The sequence below is a fragment of the Onychostruthus taczanowskii genome, unplaced genomic scaffold (assembly GCF_017590055.1).
Source record: "Onychostruthus taczanowskii isolate IOZ18803 unplaced genomic scaffold, ASM1759005v1 scaffold21, whole genome shotgun sequence".
Classification (NCBI taxonomy): Eukaryota; Metazoa; Chordata; class Aves; order Passeriformes; family Passeridae; genus Onychostruthus; species Onychostruthus taczanowskii.
Window position 1 is genome coordinate 8546531 of NW_024499351.1, and position 23644 is coordinate 8570174.

Genomic DNA, 23644 nt, shown 5'->3' on the forward strand with positions numbered 1-23644 from the left:
AAAATCAGTGTTAAACACATGGGAGGCCAAAACTCTACAGGTTGTTTAAGAGAGCCCAATAGCCTTCAACGATACTAAGTGCTCAAGCAAGAACTGCTTGTGTAAATTAAGCAAGCAAAAACATGTTCACAAAGTGCATGGATATTCAAAATTTTTAAACTGGATGTTGTCCTGGTTTCTGTTTTATTTCATCAAAGTGAATGAAAAACAGCCTGAACATTATTGAGTTTTTTGTCTGTAAAGGAGGTTCAGGCCTCACAACACACATCATATTTAAACTCCTCTCCCAGCTTAGCTACTTCTAAGCTTGCTGTGAATTTGGCAGCCAATTTCTGGCTCTGAGCTTCAGCAAAAACATTTTTCCAGTGTCCAAAAACACCTTGAATATAAAAAATAGGAAATTATTACCCTTGACTCTAACAACCAAAGAGTATAATTTAAAACAAAAGACTAACTTTTCTCTCTTATCATATTTCAGATTTTTTTTTCCTGTAAGAAAAAATATCTGGCAGAAGAATACATTTGCTTTATGTTTGGTGTCTTCAACAGAACACGAACATAAAGCAGCCATGGGAAGTTACTGGTCTGCCTTCATAGCTCTGGAATATACCTTGTACAGCTGCAGAAGACTGGAAAAGGTGACCCTCAGCTGTGACACAAACCCAGAAAGCTCAAAAGTGTGGCTTTTAACAGCAATAGCTTTGTTTGTTGCAACCAGACTCAAGGTTGCAGTCTACCTTTAATCTAGATTTTGGAGAGCTCACAATTAGGGGTTTTCTGAGGTTCTAGTTGATCCATGGCTAAAAACCACAGATCAATCTGTGGAGCATCTGGATTCTGTGAATTGACTGTGGTCTCTAGGTAATCCTGAGGGTTATTTAGTAAACCCAAGAAGAAAGATCTGTAGAGGCACTCAGTCTACTGGCTATCCCCAATACTCACAGAAGCCAAGATAAAACTCTGCTTTGTTTTAGTTGGTGCTTAGTGCATACCACAATGGAGGTATGGCACTGGCCCTCGGGGTGAAATCAATCGAGATTCCTGAAGTACAATCAGTGTCTCTTAAATAACACCCAGCCTTGAAAATTACACATAAATATTAACCATCTATTAATCCAAATTCCTGTCTGCCCAAGACAATTCACTGCTCTGGCAAAATACAAACAGATTTACCTTTATGGAAAAGAATCAAGCCAGCAGCACCATCAGTCTCCTGAGCTTTAACACTCACATGGCTGGAAAGTGTGTCTTCCTGCAGTGGCCTGGATCTGCTCAGCTGTTGGTGAGAATCCAAACAATGCAGCTATCTGCTTTACACTGGCAGTCAGGTTCTCAAAGCAGTACAGTGAAAGCGAGATGTGCAATACGCTTCCTCTAAAAAAGGGAGTCACCCACTTGGGATGCGCATTGCCATCATCTACTAATTTCATTCACTGTTTTCTGTGTTGCATTTCTGTTTTCTGGAGCTCTGCTTCTGTACAGCCAGACTCAACTTGTCACCAAAATCAACTGGATTTTGCTTTTTCAGAAACCTGTACCATTTCCTCTTAATTTCAGCAGATTTCAAGAAATGGGCTCAGATGTGTTTTGGCTGTCAGTAAACAGCATCTGCTGCACCCCTTTCAGGTCTTCATATATTCTGACCATAGTATTCTTTTCTTCAATGTGTTTGTTCCAGGTTACTGCAGGATCAAAACAGGATTCCCAGCTGACTGTAAAGAAGAGAAAAAAAGCATTGGTGTGATCTTCCTTTCTAACTGGGTACTTTTTTTCTGTTCAACTGAAAAATTGCCTTCTGTTGCCTGTTAGTTACATCAATACAGACAAAAAGAACAGCCTGTCCTTTCCGTGGTACTGTCTGTACAGGAGAATGACAGAGGCTTCCTGAACTTCAGTAGGTAAACAGTTTGCACACATAAACACTAATCTCACTATGTGCTTCCCTTCTGTGACTATACTGTCCTGTAAACAGCTTTTAACAGACAAAGCATGACATCTAAAATATGGGTTGCTAATGAGGTATTTGGCCTAATAGGGAGAAACACTAAAGAAACAAACTGCTATTTCAATAACACTTTGAACCTGCAGCATTTTCTCCAACACTAAGCAGCAGAATGTTGACCCAATGCCATTGTCCAGCTGCCATGCAATTCCTTCACCCTTTGCTGTAAGAACAAATACCCAGAAGCAAAGCATCTTTTGGACATTCTCCCCTTCTGGCATTCAGCTGCCTCCTTTACTGTGACATATGGCCATCAGGAAATTAATTATGGCACAGCTGTTTTCCCACTGGCCCCATTCAGTTGTTTTTAAAATGTTTTTTTCTGTTGCTTTTTCAGCTACAATTATTATCTGTAAAAACACAGATCTGTCATTAATCCCGAGAAGAACTCATCCCTGGAGCTGTAACTGGGGACACTTTGCATTCCATTTGTATGGAAATGGAAAAATGAAACAGCTGTATCTTTAGGGTTTTGAAACAACAGTACTATGTGAAGTGGGAGAAAGAGGTCACAATTTTAGATCACTCCTCTGCCATGGCAAACAAAGTGAGAGTATAACCAAACATTTTGCAACCAATAACATACTGGGAGCTATAAAATACTTTATTAACAAAGGCATGTAGAACAAAACTGTAACACAATCACAATAAAGACCTTATCACCACTTCTAAGGTTCGTTTATGTCATGAAGCAACTGTAGAGAGATGTAACTGGAAAGACTGTAATATTGTCATTGAATACTGTCCCATGACTACTTGGGAAATATTAAGGAACCATTTGCCAACCTCCTGTCAGGAAAAGCTCCTTTAGAAAACCACCGCTGTTACAATCATCTCCCATTTTTCAATAATTTTCTTGAAATCCTTAAGAGACTGTAATTCCCAGAGAAGCACAAACACTTCTGAAAACACATTATACAAATTAAATATTTTTGCCAGATACATTTTATTTTTTTTCCTGCCCCATGCAGGAAAAAATAACAATAATACATGGAAAAAATCTCTATCCCTTAACTAATTATTCATTTCCTCTGTGGTGCATCTTGGAAGTGCTAAGTATCTGCCACTGCCCAGTGACCAAGTACCAGAAACATTCAAGTTTTAACCTCAATGAGTCTTTGCAAGGAGACAGCCAATGTCCCAGAGACTGCTGCCACATTAATTCCCATTACGACTGTGCACAGAAAAGAGTTGCACAAAAAAAGGAAATTGTGACACTCCAGCAATTTCAGAGCACTGCAACAACTCTACCTATGTCCCTGCTTATGTCAACTGAAATACCCTGAGGCTACTGTGAATTGTAGGGAGTGCTAAGAGAGCCCAAGTATCATGAGACTCCCACTGTCTCCAAGTTCTTTTCCCTCAGTGCCACCTGCCTGGGTGCAAAAAAAGGATATGGCCCCAGAATTAGTCTTGCACACTGATACTGTAAGAGAGATGAGGCTTGTTCTTGGGAAAATAAAAAAACCTACTGTACCTTTTTCCTTAAAACAGACTTGGGTAGGTGATTATAATTCAGATGTTATCAAAATTCTTAGAAACTGAATCTATTTTATCCTCTTCAGAATAAAACAGGAACAGAAGAGAAAACATGTTTTTTACACAGGTGCAGCAATGATTTGTGAGAGCTTCCTGTGTGAAAGAGCCCCTAATCAGAAGGCATTAGTCATCCAAAATTATCTTCTTTCCTATCTCAGGAGAAATAACCTTACTTGCTGCATGACTTCATTTTAATAACTTTTGTGCAGGAGAGAGAAAAAACAGTTTTAAATGGTTTGACAATTTCTTTTCACTAAAATGATATTTACCTGGATCTCCACATTTAATAAAATGAATTCTGCTTACATATATACTCTAAACAGTTGTAAATATCAAATCATTTAAAATCTAGACAAGCCATTTCATACCTGCACCAGGAAAACCAGAGAACAAAATAAAATGTCTGAAGGTTAAATAAGATGTCAGAGTCTTCTCATTACAAAGGTTAATTCAGTATAATCAAATGACAACACCAAAGCACTCAAATGATTATAAACAAAGTAATGTTTTCCATTAATGAGATCCTCAACAGCTTTGTAACTGTGACCTTCCTGAATCACTGCTGGAGGCAAAACTGATTCAACAATCCACTTACTATTTTTAATATATTCATAACATAGTCAGTGGCAGAAAATGAGCTTTCCTGTCTTTTACAGAGAGACACATAGAAAGATTCTGGGAAGTAGAAGGAAGGAATTAGCAAGAAACTCCACTCATTCTGCTGAGGGAAGTGTCTGCCTCTCTCTGCTGCCCTGGGTCAAGGGCAAAGCAGAGTCACCTATTCAGTGTCACTGCCAGTGGATGTCCTCAGCTGTGCCTGTAGCTGTGTCCACAAAGCACATGCCAGAACAAGTGCTAGAAGAGTTGTTCCCCCAGACACCCGCATTCCTCCCCACCCCTGACCCTTTGGAAGGCATCTTGCAGTAAAGCCTCCCCCATGCTACATCCTGTTCCAGCACGAGCCTGTGACCAGTTCCTGGAGCTGCGCCTCCAAGCCAGCTTCCCCAAGACTTCCATGGCTCCCATTTGCCCCACTGCTGCTCTGCCAACTGCCAGCAGGACACAGCAAGGGAACAGGGTGGTCACCTTGACCCACAGCACCCTCCCTGTGTCCTCGTTGGGAAGTGCTTGGAAGGCTTCCCACGGGGCCCCCTACAATGGAGCTGTGGAGCTGATATTTTAATTTTTGCCTGGTGGTACTATGTCTCGGTGGGTCCAAGTGCCACATAAAGGGGCAAGAGAGAGCCCAGAACTTTCTAGTTTCAGACTGGGGCAGGTAATCTTTCCTTTTCCTTCTTTTTCCTCTAGTCTTGCCTTTTCTCACCTTGCAGACAGGCTTTTCCACCAGAGTGCCTACCAGGTAACAAGATGCTGCATTCCTCAGCAAACCACGGGGAGCTGTGTACCTCCTCTCCTACTGAACAATCGGCAGTGGTATTTAGTAAAATATTCTCCTGCTGAGCTACCACAAATGGTCCAACATTAACAGTGTGAGATCCTTTTTTTCCTTTATCTACTCATCCTTTGGCCTGAGCAGGAGAGGTTTACTGAGTCAGTAAATGTCAGAGACAACCCATATCAAGTCTCCACACCTGAACTCTTCCAAACTCTGTGAGAAGTAAAAGCCAGTGTCAAGATATGACAAACAACCTCTGTGTAGGGTCCATCAGGAGTCTGGACCCAAATGCAAAGGGATTATGGGCTCCTTAAGACAAAGATGCATATTTCACATTTCGTGCCTGCTCCTTTTAATTATTTGGCCTCTTTCAGTTCACTGCTCTGTCTCACAGCTGCTATAAATTCACCCTAAACATTACAGGCGTACTTTTTAAGCCCCTAAATACACTACATTTTCTTTCCAGATCAGAACTTGCCAAACAATGCAAATTCTATATGCTAAATGAGACCCTGACCCAGGACCCTCTCTGGTTCGAGCCGCAACTGCTACAATGATAACACAATTAATTCCTTTCTTGGATCCATGTTTTCTCCAACAACCCTAAGCTTCTGCTGCTTGGGTTGATCCTGTTCACTTAAAATCCCCAGAGCAGGAATTACTTTACTGAGAAATCCCACTGAGTACAAGCAATACTTGCAAACTCAGCCACCAGGGAAAAGAGAATTGGAAAATTAATCACCCTGTAAGAATGAGCAGCAAAAATATTATATCTAATCTTACAAAACACTAGCAGATGAGGGGGAAAGCATCTTACAAAGAAAATTAAGTCCCTATTAAGGAAAATCTGAAGAGCTTTTATTTTGGCAATAAAGTCAGTCCCATAATATGAGTTAATAGCAATATGAATAATAGAAGACAATGAAAATGCAAGGAATAAGATGACTGTGTCTTTACAAACAGACCATGTGAATCTGCTTGTAGATAGGGCTAAGAACTAAGAGATAGGGAAGCAACAGAAGAAACTCTTAGTTCTAGAAAATGTTACTATCAACACAGACTGTTGCTCAGCCAAGGCTGTGATAAATTCCTGATCCTAGAGAAAAAGAACAAAGAATTAATAGAATTATGAATAGGCTTTTCTTTCTTTTATATAATGAAAGGGGAGTGCATAGAGCAGGCAAGTCGGGAAGTCTGTGCCTTCCAGGTACCTCAGCCAATGGGGAAAAGGAAGGGGGAGATGCAGTCAGGAACTTAGGATAAAAAAGGGGACTGTATCCCCCAAAAATCTGAGAGACCCCCATGGGAAATGCCCATGGCCTTTATTGAAATAAAGTTACAGGACTCCTCTGTCTCCTTTTTGGACATAAACCTCTGGCATCATGGACTAATTTTCCTGACACTTCGGAGACACACTGATTATTTATTTCAGAGTTGCACAAACCTGAGTGCTCCAAGGTATTCCACAAATCAAGCACGCCAAGAAGTTTTTACTGTTTATACAATTTAGCAAACTAAAGAATTAGCGTTTTTTGGCTGCAAGTGACATAGTTCCCTTATTAATTAGTCTTCCATCTTCTATTAGTTAATGATTGCCTTGCTTCTCATGCTAATCAGTCAACATGCTCAGTCTTTCTCTTCTTGTGGGTTGGAGTTTTCTTGGGTCCGTGGCCACCAGTTGGTGGTCACAATCTGCCCCGGCCATAAATTATCTTTTACCCAGTCCAGCTGAGTTTGCTTTATCAGTTTCTTCCTTTTCTTGGGGGTTCTGCTGGACGTCTTTGTGTCCACTACCAGTAGTTCGTTCTTCTCGCCTGGCATTATTAGCCTCTCCCTAGGTCTGAGATTATTGAAGCAAATGGAGCCCAAGACCTTAACAAGGCAATTCTACCGATATAAATCATTTGTATTTCTAACACCTGGCCATCACTTAGCGCTCGCCTGTTACCCGCTACCTGCCTCAGGATTAATGTCTTTTCTCGTTGATTAGGCCGGATATACAACAAAGCCCGCCCTTTCCTGACCGGATTTTTACACAGCTCATATTTCGCACCGCTCGCCACGGAGTGACCTGAGCGGCCGGGCCGCGGCCATGACGGGCCCGTGAGGCCCAGCAGCGGCGGCGCCTGCGCAGCGCGGCGGAAGGCGCCGAGCCGCGGCCATGGCGCGGCGCGTCCTGAAGGGGCTGCTGCTGCTGGAGGCGGCGGGGCTGCTCGGCGCCCTCCTGCTCTACCGCGCCATGGACCGCAGCCAAGGTGCGGCGGGGCGGGCGGGGGCCGCGGGGAGGGCAGAGGAGGCTCCTTCGCGCGGGGGCCGCCGGCGGTGCCCGCGGAGCACCGCGCACCGCCCGGGTTGTGTTAGGAAATCCTGCCGTGTACAGGAGTCGGGCTCGGGTGAGTGCGGGCGCACAGGGCTGGCTCGCTGGCCCTAGGGTTTACCTCTGGAGAACGAGCTGCTGTTGCAGTTTTACAACCCCAAGCCCGCGAGCAGTCCTTCGGGGGGCAGCACGCCACCACGCCAGGAACAGGGAGGAATCCTGCCCGGCTTTATGGTAGCAGCACCGGGCCAGATAAGGATTTGAAAGGGAGAGAGGCTGGCCGCAAAATGAGGCAGGAATTCATCGGTCCTATTTCAGGTATCTGGTGTTGAGCCCTGAAGGGATGTCCGGGCTGTGTCTGGGTCTCGCAGCCTTTGCGATTTGACGTTTCCCAGGCTGAGGACAGACCCGGCTGGCAGGAGGCACCAGCGCTGTCTCCTGGATTATTTATCTTCAGCCCCTCAGGTATCTTATACTTAGGACTCGGTGCCCAGGTAACACAGAAAGAATAAGCAAAGCACCAGTTTGGTTACTACAGGGATGTTTGCTCTGCACAGCAGCAGCCTTTGCTTGCAGGGCTCTGGAGGGTGCAGCACTGGTTACAGACCTGTGTCCCTTCGGGAAGAGCCTGTCCTGCTACCTGCAGGGTCAGGGCAAGCCAAAAGGCAGCTGCTGCGTTGGTGGGAGGGCAAGAATCCACCCATTTCAGCAGTGGTCTTCATGCCAAGTACAAGCTGAGCTTCACCTTCACATCAGTTTGCATTTGTTTTCCAGGATCCAGATGATGTCAGGCCGTTAAATTTCAGCCATCTTTGCATTTTTATTAGAAAATACATGTAACAAAAATATGGAGAACAGATGTTTTCTGCCTATTGTAACTTGATGTTTGGCGTCCATCTTTGGGATTTTTTCTCCTCTTTTGTAATTCTTATATGCATTTGCATATCCTATGTAACTGCAGTTCCATAAGGTACAGTGGGCTAATCTAACAGCTCAGTGAACTCAGAGTCTGAGGCTTTTACTGGTTTCTTTGTGTTAGTACTAGAACGGTTAACATCCTTTTACAAGATGCTGTAAATAATTAACAGCATAAACCTGTTGTGATTTTCTACTGGGTTGTCAGAGTGGCCCACAGAATGATTCAATGAATATCTACATCTGTACAAAGAAACAAAATTTCCCTGGCTTTATCTGCATGTCAGTCTATGAGAAGCATGCAGCTTCCTGTGAATCGTAGGACTTGGTTATCACAATTGTGAGGAAGCTCAGAAATCACTGTGATGATGGGGCTACACATATGAGTAACCTGAACAGTCTCTGAAATTATTTTTAAAAAACAAATTCTTATCACATTATTTAATGGTGGTTGTAACTAAAGAGCCCAAAGAAATTTTGATAAAACAATTCTAGTTAGAAAAATTGTGCATTTAATTATTCATCTTAATATATGCTGGGAAAGTAACTGTGATCTATCTTTCTTGTCAGATTTCAGATACACAATGCAGAGGAGGTTTCCATCAATTCTGGAAGGTGGGTTTGTAGCTGTTGGCTTCAGAAGGATGGCTGAAGCTTCTGTTGCATCTTAATATATACAACCGATCTTAGGATGGCTTAAACCTTCCCCAGGAGACAGCTGCAGAAGTTTTTATTGTTAAGGCATGGCTGGAGTGTCAGACTGTTGGATAGAGATCTCAGAGCTGGAGGGTTATACACTGAATAAAACCAGCCACAAAGAGGCTGCTCGTCAGGTATGTCCAACTTAGAGCTGACATGGATTTTCCTATTTTTCAGTTTATTACAAATCCAATGAGCGGTCTGGAATTCGTGGCATAAGGGAGAATGACCAGATGACATGGTTAAGCAGCAAGAACTGAAGTAAGAAAGATGTGTGATTAAATAAAAAAATATTTAAGAATAATTATTTTTTAAATGTCCACATCAAGACGTCCCGTCCCGTTCATCGTCTTGATTTCTTGCCTTTGTACTTGTTTTTCAGCCCTCTGTGCCTGAACTGTTTCTTCTTTTTGATTATGCTTTTCACATCCCTGTTGTGAAGCCACTTGTCACGCTCTATTTCCCACTGGATCTGTTTGACATCTGTAGGAGGAAAGATGAGAATTTAGGAGCCAATGGATACCTCTGACCATGATGTGGCCTACAGAGCAATCATATAAAAGTTAAAACTTGACTACTGTATTTATAGAAGTCAATAAAGTGCAAACTGCCTTTTTTTTTGAGAAAGCTGTGGTTTTTTTCATTTCATATAACAAACCCTACCATCTCAAGAGTTTTAGACATTGCTTTGTATTTTACTAATGCTAGACACACTTGCGTTAGCAGCAGTGTTTATTTAACCTGCATATAACCATACACACGTGGTTCCTTAGAATTACTTTGGGAAAACTACTTTCTGCTTCACTGATACTGCAAGGACACAGCCCAATAGGTGGGTAAACACAGCAATACCTTAATGCCTTCCCTTTCCAAGGAATCAAGGACACTTTACCTGAGCAGAATTCACACAAATTCGTGACAAAGAGCATCCTGCCTTTCCCTGTTCACAGTGTGAGAGGGCCAACGACAGCTTCTCCCTCTTTTCTGAAGCCTTATGCACTCCACTACTCCCACTTAATATTTAGCACTGGGCATCTCTTGTCACATCTTACTGATGCTGAGCTACTGTCCCTGCTATGTGTGGTTTTGTGAGCCTGTGTTCCAGTTAAAGGTGGTTCATCCTTTCACATACAGAACCTGAAGGAAAATAAGTGAATTTCAGCATTCCAACTGCCTGCTACTTGCAGCATGTACTTACTCGCATTATCCCTGTTGGCCATGGCGTTCATTCCGATATTGTCAAACTTAGAGCCAGCATTTTCATCCAGCAGATAGCCAAACTTTAAAGAGAGAAATTTTAGTATTCTGTCACAAAACAACAAGTGAAATGCTTGATCACTTTTTGTTAAGCACTGATCAAACTCACCTCTTCTGCAGATGCCAGGATACCAGCATCTTGGAGTTTTCTCTTCTTTCCTCGGCTGGATCCTTCAAACAAAGAGTATTACTCTTATGAGACACAACTTCAAGTTCCCAAAGACAGTAAAACAAAGTTTTACCATGTTTTAAATGTTTAGAATTTTTTCTTTATGAGATTATCTGAATTAGCTATGTTGGAAATCTTTGTTCCCCACCTCCCCTAAAAGAAGAGGAAAATAAGAGTTTCCAACCAAGAATTAAATTACACAAATCAGGTGTAACAGATGCACAAAGCACCAGTACAACTTCATCCTTCAAAATTTCTTCTGCAATCTCCTCAAATCTCTTCAGATTGTTACTCTGAATTATGCTGGCTGGGGACAACCTCCTTTTAATTTATGGTTTATTCAAATCTGACCCTAGATCCAAAATGTGATAATCTACTGTAGTAAATCCCTCTACAAAGGTTTTTGGACTATTTTATTTCTATTAAGCTTTCATGTCAGTGTTTTCTTACCTTCAAGTGATCCCGCAAAATTCATATCTTTCTTTTTCTTGCCCTTTTTACTGACGGATTTCAGTTGCTTGTCATTGTTTGAGTCTGACAGGAAAAAACCCAAATACATCAGTCTCCAGTTTGCACACCATGTACAAGTATTTAAAGTACAGCAGAGACTAAAATTCCTTTCTAGGCATATTTGCCATAATGGTCCAAGTCTTTAAAAGGCAGTGCACACACACAAATCTAGCATTTCCTCAAGCTGGACCATTAAAAATTGGTCTTTAGTGTGCTGTTCTTTGTGTATGTTGTTTCCACAGCACCAGAAGGGAATGATACTATGATATATAAAATACAAAAGCTAAAAGCAAGCATTAGGTAAACCTCGAATGTCTACATGGTAAGTTTGGTGAAATAATAATCTCATTAAAGATTGTGTTAACAACTATGAACAGTTTACCTCCTCTACCCTCAGTCATCTTCCTGTGACCTTTAGTTATTCATTGAAATACTCCATTAATCTCTGCTTTTCCAACCACATGCACTGTAGTCTATGTAAACTGTGCTTTTCAAGTGAAAAAATAAAACCATGCAGGTACAAGAACCAGTTACTACTCCAGTGGAAATAAAAACTTGAGTGCACAGCTGTATTACAAAAGTAAGCTGTTACCTGTGATACAGCCATTTCAGTAACAGTTACTTCATCTAAAAAAAATCAGCATTAACTATTGTCTAAAGAAATAGAAAAATTATCAATGTTTATTATCAGATGTTTTTTTCTCCTTGAGCTCTTTTACTATTTCTGCCTACTGAAGCCAGTTATTTGTGTATAAATTTTCAGAATGAAAAAAACATTTGGAAGTTTTTGATGCCTAATTCCCACTCTCACCTAGGAGATTGTGCCTGGAAACACTTAAGACTTCATTGTACAGAGAAAGACTTGTCATTTCTTTGCCTAAAAGCCAAAATTCCCACCTAGATAACTAAACTGGAATTTGCATATGTAGATATTAGATAACCGATATTTAAAGTATTGTTCTTCTTGTTTTTCAGTAACAAATGGCACTTTACCTAGGTCATCATCATCTTCAGACACATCCATAAATACACCTCCCTCTTCATCCATATCCTCTTCAAAGTCTTCCTCCATACTTCCTAAGGAGACTTCCTCATCATCCAGATCACTGAAGTCATCTTCATCATCAGAATCCTCCCAGTCAGCACCAGATCCATCACCACCTTGGCCTTTCTTGCCGCCTTTGGGATTTTTTTTTATATTACTAAAAGAAGATGTAACAAGCTTAGCACTCCATCTGGAAAAATACTGTTTGCATCTAGATGACATCTGTCTACTGGCAAACACTATGTTAGGAAAGTTCAACATCATTGCAAACTACTGCAAATGTAAGCTGCAACCTAAAATATACATATTATACACTCAGGTACGTTTTCAACATTAGTGTAGGCAGTTGTGTTATAAAAGTCAACCATTTTAAGATGTTCTGGAGAGAATCCTATTCTGAAATTAGCAAAAATGACAGCTTGAGTATTTTATCTCCTCTGTGTGTTTGCTCCTTTTCAGAAAGTCTTTTCTGTAAAACACACACTGCTCTATTAAACACTAGTCAAGATCACAAAAATGTTTCAGGTTTCACTAGGAGTTTAGATTTTAATTCTGGTGTTGCCTCAAGGGAAAAAGTCTCTGTGCAAATTCAGATGCTGCATTATAGATACTTTGAGTAAAATAGAATCTGCTTAATCATTTACAATTGGACTCGATGAACCTAAAGGCCCCTTCCCACCTAAATGATGCTATGATTAATGGAAGTGCTGACTGCAGGAGAACTGAAAGCTCTGAGCTCTGTGACTCTGGATCTCACAAAGCTGATTAACTCTGTTAGGTCCAGTTACAACCAGTACTTATGGCAGCAGTGCCATTATGCCTCATTCTGCTTCCTTTTGTACTTAGTAATTCTCAAATAGAAACCTGAGGCAATGAAAAACGAGATTTTACACTGCTTACTGGGCCACTCCATTGTATAAAATAAACAATTAATTAATTAATTAAGACAATCCAATACTACAGATGTTATTTAAGGACTATAAGCATCCCAAAGTCATCCTTATGTGACTATTAAAGGACATGCAGAAAACCTGCATTACTCAGTGTAAATCTGATATTGCTGATTTTGCTAATATTGTGGATTTTTTGCAAGGTGATATTCTAAATTGTTCTGAAAAAGGTCTATCTAGTTTCACAGAGTAAAACTCTATACATATATATTAAGACAAGATGAGTAAGAACTAATCTGAAGTCTTACCCAGCAAAATCAAGGTCATCCTGGCCAACAACAGCATTATCAGCAGCTTCAAAAGTATCTAGGGAGAAAAAAAAATGCTGTTACTACAAAAAAAATATGCAAGTCGTTGCATCCAGCAAATACATGGACTTGTTGGAGCAAGTCCAGAGGAGGGCCACAAAGACAACCAGAGAGCCGGAGCACCTCTCCTAGTATTGAAGTTGTTCAGCCTGGAGAAGAGGAGGCTTTGGGGTGACCTTATTGTGGCCTTCCAGCACCTAAAAGATGCTACAAGAGAGCTGCTACAAGCCCTTCTTCCCAAGGGCACGTAGTGACAGGACAAGGAGGAATGGCTTCAGACTGAAAGAGTTTAGATTAGGTATTAGGAAAAAATTCTTCACTGTGAGGGTAGTAAGGCACTAGAACAGGCTGCCCAGGGAAGCTGTGGATGCCCCATCCCTGAAAGTGTTCAAGGCCAGGTAGGATGGAGCTCTGAGCAACCTGTCTTGTGGAAGGTGTCCCTGCCCGTGGCAGGAGAGGTGGAATGAGATGATGTTTAAGGTCCCTTCCAACCCAAGATATTCTATGATTCTAGCATTGCAAAACATCTAATTTTCAGATCATTATTTTAAGCTTCTGAATTTATGAAGCAAATTCTCATCAGAGATACTAATAATAAAAAACAAATGCAATTAGTAACAGATTTTTGTCATAACTAAGACCACATTAATTGAGTCACTAATAACCCTGATTAAAGAATATAGAATTATCTCAAAACACTGTATAAAACAGTTATGGAGAGTTAACTGGATTTTTTTTAATACATATAAGTAAAATTTGAAATGGACATTAAAACTGACATTTTCTTGTACACTAACAAATTTAAATTCTGGAACAAATCACACACTAATTCCAAAGCAAAGTACATGCTACAGGAAGAGGTAAGGCTACTGCAGGAGTTTGCCAGTGACGTTCCTAAACTCACAACCTCATGAAAGACGTTAGACACTATGAGAGAAACCATAAGCAAGACTGAAAAAGGCCCAGCAGTAAAGAAAAAGTAGAGCCAAATGTTACATGCTGTTAGAAAAGGTCACTCAGGCTATGTTAGGAAAAGAACAAAGGGGCATGAACAGGCACTCATCAGTGTAAGCTCAAAATCAGACAATTTCCAGCCGCTCAAACAAGCTGAGCACTGCAGTGGTGGGAGCAAGGCCTCTTTTCCAAACAGCACCCAGGTGGCTCACACAGCACACAGCAGGAACTGCTGTCAGCAGTAGCACAAGCAACACCTGGAAACCAAGTTTTCTCCCACTCCGCTATTCCTGTATCTGGTTCTTTTACACAATATGAACTATAAAAAGGATAAATTAGTAATTTGAAGAATCTGGGAATACTGGGATAGTTACTGCAAGGAAGAACACAGCCTTACCCAAGACTCTTTCAAATTCATCATCATCCACATCTTCCACACTTTCTTCATCATCCAGACGCTTTTGTTTCTCTCTCTTCTTATCGAACTTCGAATAAAATCTGAAATAATATATTGCTCTCAGACACAAAATTACAGGGGATTATCTTTATGACTTTTTAATTACAAAATCTGCAAATTGTTTCCCATGTATGTTGCCAGCTGAAAACTGTAAGTGATGGTTTCAAACACATCTAAAATCAAAAGACTTGTACTGCCTTTGTTTTTTAAAAAATCAGTCATTACTGCAATATTTAAAACAATGGAATTTCACTGGCCAAAAGTGGCAGAAGTTATTTTTAACATAATGAATTTATCAAAGAGCACAACAAAGATGTAAAAATCTGCCTTAGACTAAGAAGGAAGAAAGGATCAAATTCAACTTGAATGTAATTGGGAAAAAATAAAGAAGACATTCACCAATTAAATTTTATCAAATTTTCTCACATATCCCTCTTCTGTTGGGTCTTAGTTTTACCTTCTGTCAGCCATTTTCACCTTAATTTCATGTTAAAGAACCACCAAACACGGAAGGCAATTTTGACCACATACAAAAGAGTACTTTACAGAAGACTTCAAATGTGTAATCTCATTTTCAGCCATCTCCCATGTAACAATACTGTTAACTTTTCAGATGGGCATGTTTTTAAGATGCTTTTCTTCAATCTCGAAACCAACACGACTATTTTATTTATTTAGTAGTAGTATATTCCTCAATATTATAGCATCAGTTAATTTATAATAAATGAAGTTAATTCAAATAATAATTTCCTAAGGAGACATATGTAATCAAAATAAAAACAAATCTAATAAAAACAAATCTTTGCCAAATGCATATCACTTCAATTTTAGTATTACAACTGCATTTTTATGTCATACTCTCAAAGGAAATTCAAAGAAACAGAAAGAACTGTAAGTAATAGAAATATAAATACTCTAAAAAGTAGCTCCTCTTTCTTTTGCTTTTTTCCATTCTACTAAGCTTTGATGCTTAGTAGAATAACACAAACAAGCTATATTTCAGCTTTTATTATGTATATCTCTAATGTGTAAGAATTACAACCTACAAGACATTCATCATTACCCATTACTTAGGGTTTCTCTATTGTAATATCAGTTTACTTAATTTACTTAAACTACAAGCCCCAGCTGCCTTTGTTCATAGGTGATATTCTTTCCTAACCACTTTTGGCAAATGTTAAAATTATACCCAAGAGAAGCACTCTCATCTTAAATAGCTCAAATTAATCAAAATTTGCAAATACTTGAAATACTAGAGAGTACTTTAAAAATGCAGTGAGTTTTAATGGTAGTGCATTAAAAAAAAAAACAAACAACACTTAAAATGAATGTTCACAAGTATTCCATTACCTGTGAAAGAACACTTCATCCACTGGGATTTTGCTTTCATCTTTGGCCCGGAATTCCTTACTGTTGACTGCAAAAACAAAAAAAGAACTGATTTTTACCCCAAGTTGAAATGCTGGTTATTCTTTCCAGAGGCTAAGCAGCACACACAGACAGAAGCAGAGACACATGGTGTCATCCATTCAATAATGTGGAGCTTATCTGAAAAGCTCTTCAAACACAGAAAGCAGTTTTGACCATATACAAGAGTACTTTGTACAGAAGACTTCAAACGTGTAACCTCAGTTTCAGCCATCTCCAATGTAACAATACTGTAAACTTTTCAGACACAGGCAGGTTTTTAAGATGCTTTTCTTTAATCTTGAGACTTACACCAGTATTTTATTTATTTATTAATAGTATATTCCTCAGGACAGAAGTGCTCCTAAATTGCTCCTTCAACTCAGATAAACTAAAAAATGTGACGAAGTGAATAGGCTAAAATTTCTATTTTCAGCTTTAACAGCTGTAAAACCAGCCATAAAAGTACATCAGTAGTTACTAGTCTGCATAACTAAAACTTCTTTGCAACACAAAAGACCCAAAGCTGGTGGAAAAGCACATCCCTGGGAATGCTACAGAGATACTGCCACTGAAGATGGTACCTCTTCTGTCCTCAAGCATGTTTTACTGATAGTTTGCTCTGGTTTTTTAACTGCTGGTTCTTAAACTAAATCCTACTCTTGATTGTTGGAAACAGTGGGACTGGACAAAAGGCAGCTTATTTCTGGAGGCAGGAAGACTCTTAGCAAAATAACAGTGCTAAAGATACCTTACACTCATCCTAACAACAGCTGCAACTGTGGCATTGTATGGAGCAATCCGTATCATTTAATGAAAGAACTTAATGTGATTTAAATAATTACATAAATCCATTTTTCTGGTATTTAAGTCATTTTTCAATCATAATAAACAGAATAAAAATGGCTATATAATAACTGACTTTCTCCACACAATTTTTTCTTCAAATGATTCAACAGATCCAAAGTTCCATCTGTCAAGATTCCATACATCCTTACAAGATGAGGTCTGATCCTGAACATCAGGCATGACCACTGCACTCCTGATGGATGGCACTTTCTTTTATTGCTAAGACAAACGGTATAGACAGTACAGATGACACATCTACACCAACCAACCAAGGATTTTTTAGTCACCATAATCTTAACTGATTTAAGGGGCAGACTTACCTGCAAGATTCTGCATATCCTTCATAAACTGCTTCTTCTTCGGCTGCATTACCACACTGCTGGTGTTTTCTGTACCAGAATACAAATCAGGGAGAATTTTGATTTTATGACTATTGATACAGAACTGTTAGGAGCAGCTGACAGACCAGTGGGTTGTGCTGCCATCCATAATGACCTCAAGAGGCTGGAGAAATAGGATGACAGAAACCTCCTGCAGTTTAACAAGGGGAAGGGCAGTCCTGCACTGAAGGAGGAGCAACCCCAAGTACCAGTATACGCTGGGAGCTGCGCAGCTGGAAAGCTGCTTGGCTAAGAACACCCTGGTAGTCCTGGTGGACACCCAGGTGACTGTGAGCCAACACTGTGTCCCTGCAGCAAAGAAGGCGATGGTTTTCCTGGCATTTGTTAGACCACACTTGGAGCCCTGTGCCCAACTCTGGGCTCTCCAGTATAAGGCAGACATGGGTATACTAGAGAGAGTCAAGTGATGGGTCACTAACTTGATGAAGGAGACTCCACCTGAACACCTGGAAACACCTTTTCACTGTGAGCACAACTGTGCATTGGCACAGGTTGCACAGCAGTAGAGTCTTCTCTCTTGGAGACATTCAAAAGCCATCTGGAAAGTCTGCTCTAAGTGTCTCTGCTTGAGCCCATGACTTCACAGTCCCTTCTAGCATTCTGTAGTGTTTACATCTCCCCATGCCTTGCTTATTCCTGCAAAGTGAGCAGTTCCGCACTGTGGGTGTGAGGGGCAGCAGGATGTGACTGTCACCTGCTTCCAGGTTGCAGACACCTCTCCTGCAGCCCTGAAGACAGATCCCACTCCTCTGTTCCACCACATGCACCCCAAATATTTGACAAGGCCAATCTGAGAGAATGACAATTCAGACAGCAGCTATAATCAAGATCACGTGGTACAGAGAAGTGCCTACCTTTGCCTTTGCTGAGCTTGGGGTTTCTGTACACAAAACGATCCAAGAATCTCATTAACGTGAAATCCTGCAAAGGGTCACCGGAGTACTGAATGTGATTTCCCTGAAAGAGGGAAAAAGCCAAAAACCATTAAGGTCTTTATTTTAAAGACACCATCTAAACATAGAGGACCCAATCAGTTCAAAAACATTAAAACATACTTTAAAAAGATAAAGACTTGGGGATGCTATACCACATAACCCTGATCAGGTTCTCCTTTTTGCAATTTCACTATTTGCTTAACTAAACCACAATTCCTTTGCTTTGTTTCAGTGACAAACTGCCTTGCAATGTACTGTGCTAACAGCAGTTAATACTCAGCATCATTTCAATACCAATTTCAATATCTGAATATTTCAATATTCAAATGAAAAATAAACATTTTAAATACGTATTTGTGAAAGTTGGAGTGGTTTTGGCATACAATAGTATTTAAAAAAGAATTTGTTCCTGTAGTAGTTTCCCATATTTAAAAAAAAATAAATAAAAAGATACAAAAAACTCTAATAAAGCTTTGAGAATCATGTAATATCTACATTTCCGCAAAATTAAAACTTTAGTAAGCAGTTTGCTTTACACACAACATTGTAATTCCATTAAAAGCTTGGCATTTGAGAGTATGATAGAGTTCTGCAGAGCTGCTAGTTCCCACAAAGTGCAAGGAAACTTCATAAAGTATTTTTTCAAATGGCAAAAGACATCTGACATAAAATATCAAACTTTAAAGCAACAAGCTAGCAAAAGCACTTACTTCTAGAATAGTTTTTGCAAACAGGGCCACAGATGGATGAAAATGTTCAGAAAGCTGAAAAACATGAGTCATTCATTTATTTCTAATTAAAAAATATGTTGTAAGACCACTCTGTGACTTACCAAATAACACATACACATAGTAATGCAAGGTTGATGAAGCACCTTAACAACTGAAGAACGTCAAGTTCTAGTCTTCTTTTTGCATTAAACACATTTTCACTTACAATTTTATTTAAGTCAACACTGAAAAGCTTTAATGATCAAAGCTAAGATCCAATAGTCAAAAAATATAATTATTTTCCAAATCTCCACTCTAAAAATTTCTATTCCCTACTCAAGAATATTAGTATTGTATGGAACATATACAAGTTTAAAAATGAACAAAGTGTCAGCTTTAACCTTTCTGTTGTTACTCAAGCAGCTACTTCAAGAATAACCAAGTTATTTTCTCTTTCTTCGTATAAGGGCCACACTTTTCAACTCAACAACAACAATTCAAGAATGTCCCACCTTCTTCAGTTCCCAAAGGCTTGTACTTTCAGCACCACAATATAAAGGACTTCGGTGCATAGGATCATAGGAAGCTTCACTCTTCCTGCCTGTGGGGTGGAGGGGAGAAAAACAAATTTTCACAGGCAGCTTTAGAGGAGTATTATCCTCATTTCCCCATAACAGTAACGCTGCCCATCACTCCCAGCTGGACAGCCCAGGGGTTCATCTGGCACCAGGAAAAGGCTGTGTTCAGCTGCCCTTCACAGTGAAATACAGCAGCCAAGTCTTTTCATTACTGCTGAGGTAACAGATAAATTGCTCTGACTGGTTGCTTTCAACCAAACTTCAATTTAAAAAGTAAAATAATGTTTTAATCATTTAATCTTACAACAACTCTTGACCAACTTGTCCCTGTTATGGACTCTTAGCTGTTGAAGTATGTATTTTCTTGCTGTTTTACCTCCCATATTCAGATGATGCACCCACGAGGCTGATGAGTTTGAATTGTTTGTTTTAGCAGAACTTTCCACTGTACTTCTCTTTTCATCTTCTACTTCTTTGTCAGCATCCACAAATTTTTCCTCATCCTCTCCAGCCTCCTCATGATCCTTAAAGCACTCTTCATCATCTGACCCCTAAAAATTAAAAAACATTAGCAAACAACTTTTTCTTTCCATATTTACCCTGATTTTTTAGAAAAACGCACATAAAATTCTTGAGCTACTTAAAAAAATTAAACAAATGATGGTTGATGTTTAAGAAATACAGATTTTTGTCTTTGATATAGCACTTAAAATTGAACTTTACTGCTTAGAACACACAACTATAATGGTCCCTCCCCATCTTAGAAATATCTTAGCAAATGGTTACTAAAAAACAGGTTAGGAAAAGGTGCTTATGAAAACAGCTCTTATTGAAAAGGCAATGAGATAAAAAAACCATCTTATACCATGTGATCCTGTAACTGGACCCTTAACTCTGGTTTTACTTTCAGAAGCTCAGACAGAAGGTACAGGGTTCCACAAATGAAGGGTGGCATTTGTCCACAAGTGACTTGAAGCAGCCTCTTCACAAAGGCCTTCACACGCCGCAACACAACATCCGCCTTCAGAGACTTATAGACAAGATTTAGAAACATGGATGGCTTTGAGCACGTTGCTAAAGCAGGATCTAGAAGCTTCCTGTAGGGAACACAGGAGAAATTTTGCTGATTGTCACAATGCACACAGGAGAACAACAGCTATTAACAATTACCTACATTTTTCAGAGTGCCATCTAAAAAACTAGTGACAGCTTGCCCCTCAGTACTCAAAACCATTAAGATCAATCCTGAACTGTCAAGAGCTGTGTAATATTTCTATATATATATATGAGACACTAAAGATTAAAAAAAAAACCCAACAAACTGCCTTGGTAAAAAAAATATTGCAAGAAAATAAAAAGAAACTGAGTTCAACTGAAAACAGTTTCAAAATTTGAGATACTCAGTGCTAAGAAACAAATCAGATTTGTTTATTTGTTTAAAAAAGAAAGCAAATGGTTAAAAATCAGTGCACTTCACAATCAGATCAGACACTTGTACTGGCATTTTTGGCTCCAATTTTCTTCCAGGCTGCCAAGAGCAGTAAGGCCCTTAAATACATTGCACATTCTCAGGGAACCTGAATTCCCTTTTTAAAAAAATCAGTAACTTCCCCTTGGTCAGCTAACAGAAGCCTGTAAGGATCCTATAAAGAGTCTAAACAATCAGCTGGGACAAGAAAAAAAGCAATATTTTTATAACACAAGGCTTTCCAGCTACAGAAATTAAATCATCTATAAAATTTAAGATCATATTCCTCCTCCTCAAAATAAGGATAAAAAAAAATAAGATTTTAGGCTATTTACAGGCCTAATTACTTTACAGGCTAGTACCTGTAAAAGTGATTTCAGAAGGAATAATTATCAATTAGTTTCAAATAACATCTGGAAGTAAAGCAAGCCACTAGAAGAGTGGCAAAGTATGAAATGCAGATGTGTTCTCAGGACCTATCCCTATCTTTTGTTTTTATCCTCATGTTAAATCAAACACATCACATGCATTTTCTTCCAGCTCCTACAAAACATCAGGAATTTTAGCCAACAGAACACAAAACTAACATGACCTTAAAAGCAAAGTGTTTCTACAACTTTAAATTAATGGTGACTACTTCTTAAAATGATTTTTTTAATATAAAAATGCAAACCTGCCACTTACTTGTACAGTGCTGCATAGTACCTGTCCGATACAGTCTGCTGAGAGTCCATCACTTGGAACAGCAGCATCAGGGCCTGGACACTGGTACTGAAGTTCACAAGATGCAGAACTTTGAACAAGGTGTTCATTTGCTCTTTCACTTTCTCATCACCAGTCTCAGCGTAAGGGTAAGCTCTGTTTACCCCACAAAGTAGAGCACTGAGCATTTTGGATTCAACATCTTTTTTCTTTATACAGTTCCGGAAAAAGCAGAAGTACAAAGTTATCAGCTTGTTAGCCAGTGCACTTTCGTCATGACTGAGGACTATCTGATTTAGAAAGCAGATAGCATAGTATTGAGTTTTCACATTGATGTTTGAGCGGTACAGAAGCCTCTCCACCTCACTGCACACTACTCCCTTCATATTTGGATGCTTGTGAAGTAAGGTCTCTAAAAGATAAGAGGCTTTGGTGGCGATCTTGTTCTGAGGGTCACCCAGTTTATTCACCAGCAGAACCAGCAGAGCTTTCTCCTGCTCGGGCTTGTTACAGAGCAGCTCGTGGGAAACTGCCAGCGCTCGGGATTTCGTGGCTGTCAGACAATCGTGGCTCAGTGTTTCCAAGGCCTGCACGAACTCTGCTATCTGCAGCTTCAGGTGATGCTCAAAGTACCAGAGTATCAGCCGCCTGTCTCTCGAATCCTTGTTGCCACTCGACATCTGCACTATGTTGTTAAGCGGTCGCTGCGAGAAAGACCGCAGTTTTCGATTGTCTGGTAAGATGTCTGTAATGAGAAGCTCCTTGAAAGTGTCCAAAGCCATAAGACTCTGCTGCCTGCTGCCCTTCTTCTTTACAAGACTTATCAAGTTCTCAACAAACTGGAGACTGTGGACAGCACTGTCCTGGATGAGAAGGGTCATTGCTGCCATCCTGTCAGCCAAGGTACCCGAGGACACAACAGTTTTAATCCATGCAGAAGAGGCCCCCTTCTGATAGTCTGTCTTATTCTTAAACAGGTCTCTCTCGTGTTCATACAGCTTTTGGGCCAGGGCCTTATACTTGGACAAAAGTGTTTGATTCTGTGGCTCTGTAGAGAATTCATTGGTGTATTCCAGATCATACCACTTGCCCCCTGGTTTGATCAGGATTGCTTGCCTAGCGTGAAATTCAAAATCTTCTTCCAGCCTTTCCTTCTTTGCGGAAGGCTGCTGGCCCTGATCACCGCCAGCCTGCTTCTTCTTGCTGTCTTTCACACTACTTGCCTTTTCCTTTCCTTTTTTTTCTTTTTTCCCCTCTACTGAAGGACTATTTGTTTCCTTCTTGCTTTTCTCTTTCTTTGGAGGTTTCTCTTTCTCCCTGCTGCCACCATCATCCTCATCCCCCTCCACCACCAGGCAACTCTTTGCGTATTTGTTGATCCCCAGGGAGCTGACGAATGCCTCCAGCTCCCCTTCCTTCAGGTCATCGATCGTGTCCTTCTTGCCTCCGTCCACCATCTCGCTCTCCTCGTCCACGGCACACAGCATGAGGTAATCTTGCTGCAGAGACAGGGCACAGCTGTCACGGGGAGATCTGGTACAAGGCTTTCCAAGACTCCCAAGGCTTCCCCACAGAATCCCTGAATGATTTGGGTTGGGACGGACCTTAAAGACCATCTAGTTCCAAACCCGCCTGCCATGGGCTTTCCCCTACACCAGGCTCCTCAGAGCGCCATGCAGCCTGGCCTTGGGCACCTCCAGGGATGGGGCATCCACAAGTTCTCTGGGCAACCTGTCCCAGTGTCTCACCAGCCCCTGAGCAAGGAACTTGTTCCCAGCTCCTGCATGGGCCGCCCCCGCACACCTCGCGTCCCGCAAGGGCCTGTCCCGGGATGGGGGTCCCGGCCGCCACGTGCTCCCTCCCCCCGCTCCCTCACCTTGGTGCCGCCGAGGCGCAGCACCTCTTCCAGCGTGAACTCTCCCGCATCTCCGCCTTCTGCTTCTTCATCACCATCGTCGTCGCCCTCTTCCTCGCCGCTGTCGCCACCCGCCTTCCTCCGCTCCCCCACGCCGAAGTCCCAGAGCGCGGCCGCCATCGCCGCCGCCGGAAGCGCTGCCGCGCAGCCCCGTGACGCGC

The 23644-nt window shown here is 40.7% G+C and overlaps 2 protein-coding genes and 1 long non-coding RNA gene across 3 annotated transcripts; 1 reads left to right on the forward strand and 2 right to left on the reverse strand.

Moving 5' to 3' along the window:
• Positions 1-248: 248 nt before the first annotated feature.
• SULT6B1 (sulfotransferase family 6B member 1) lies at positions 249-4558 on the reverse strand. The gene is given in 7 exon segments (XM_041404495.1): positions 249-379; positions 1174-1231; positions 1233-1331; positions 1618-1712; positions 2363-2488; positions 3796-3909; positions 4486-4558. Coding segments are annotated over 7 exon segments (696 nt in total).
• Positions 4559-7014: 2456 nt separating this feature from the next.
• On the forward strand, positions 7015-9495 carry LOC121335891. Its single transcript, XR_005952665.1, has 4 exons — positions 7015-7192; positions 8740-8784; positions 9046-9129; positions 9251-9495. It is a non-coding gene; the product is annotated as an uncharacterized LOC121335891 (long non-coding RNA).
• On the reverse strand, positions 9026-23641 carry CEBPZ (CCAAT enhancer binding protein zeta). Its single transcript, XM_041404453.1, has 16 exons — positions 23445-23641; positions 21551-23067; positions 20264-20495; positions 19775-19949; positions 19333-19421; positions 18821-18874; positions 18030-18132; positions 17095-17163; positions 15869-15935; positions 14459-14559; positions 13048-13105; positions 11798-12006; positions 10745-10828; positions 10235-10296; positions 10067-10148; positions 9026-9351 (listed from the first exon to the last, which is right to left on the reverse strand). Exons 1-16 carry the CDS (start codon positions 23601-23603, stop codon positions 9212-9214), a joined length of 3201 nt encoding a protein of 1066 aa, XP_041260387.1. The 5' UTR covers positions 23604-23641; the 3' UTR covers positions 9026-9211.
• Positions 23642-23644: the final 3 nt, after the last annotated feature.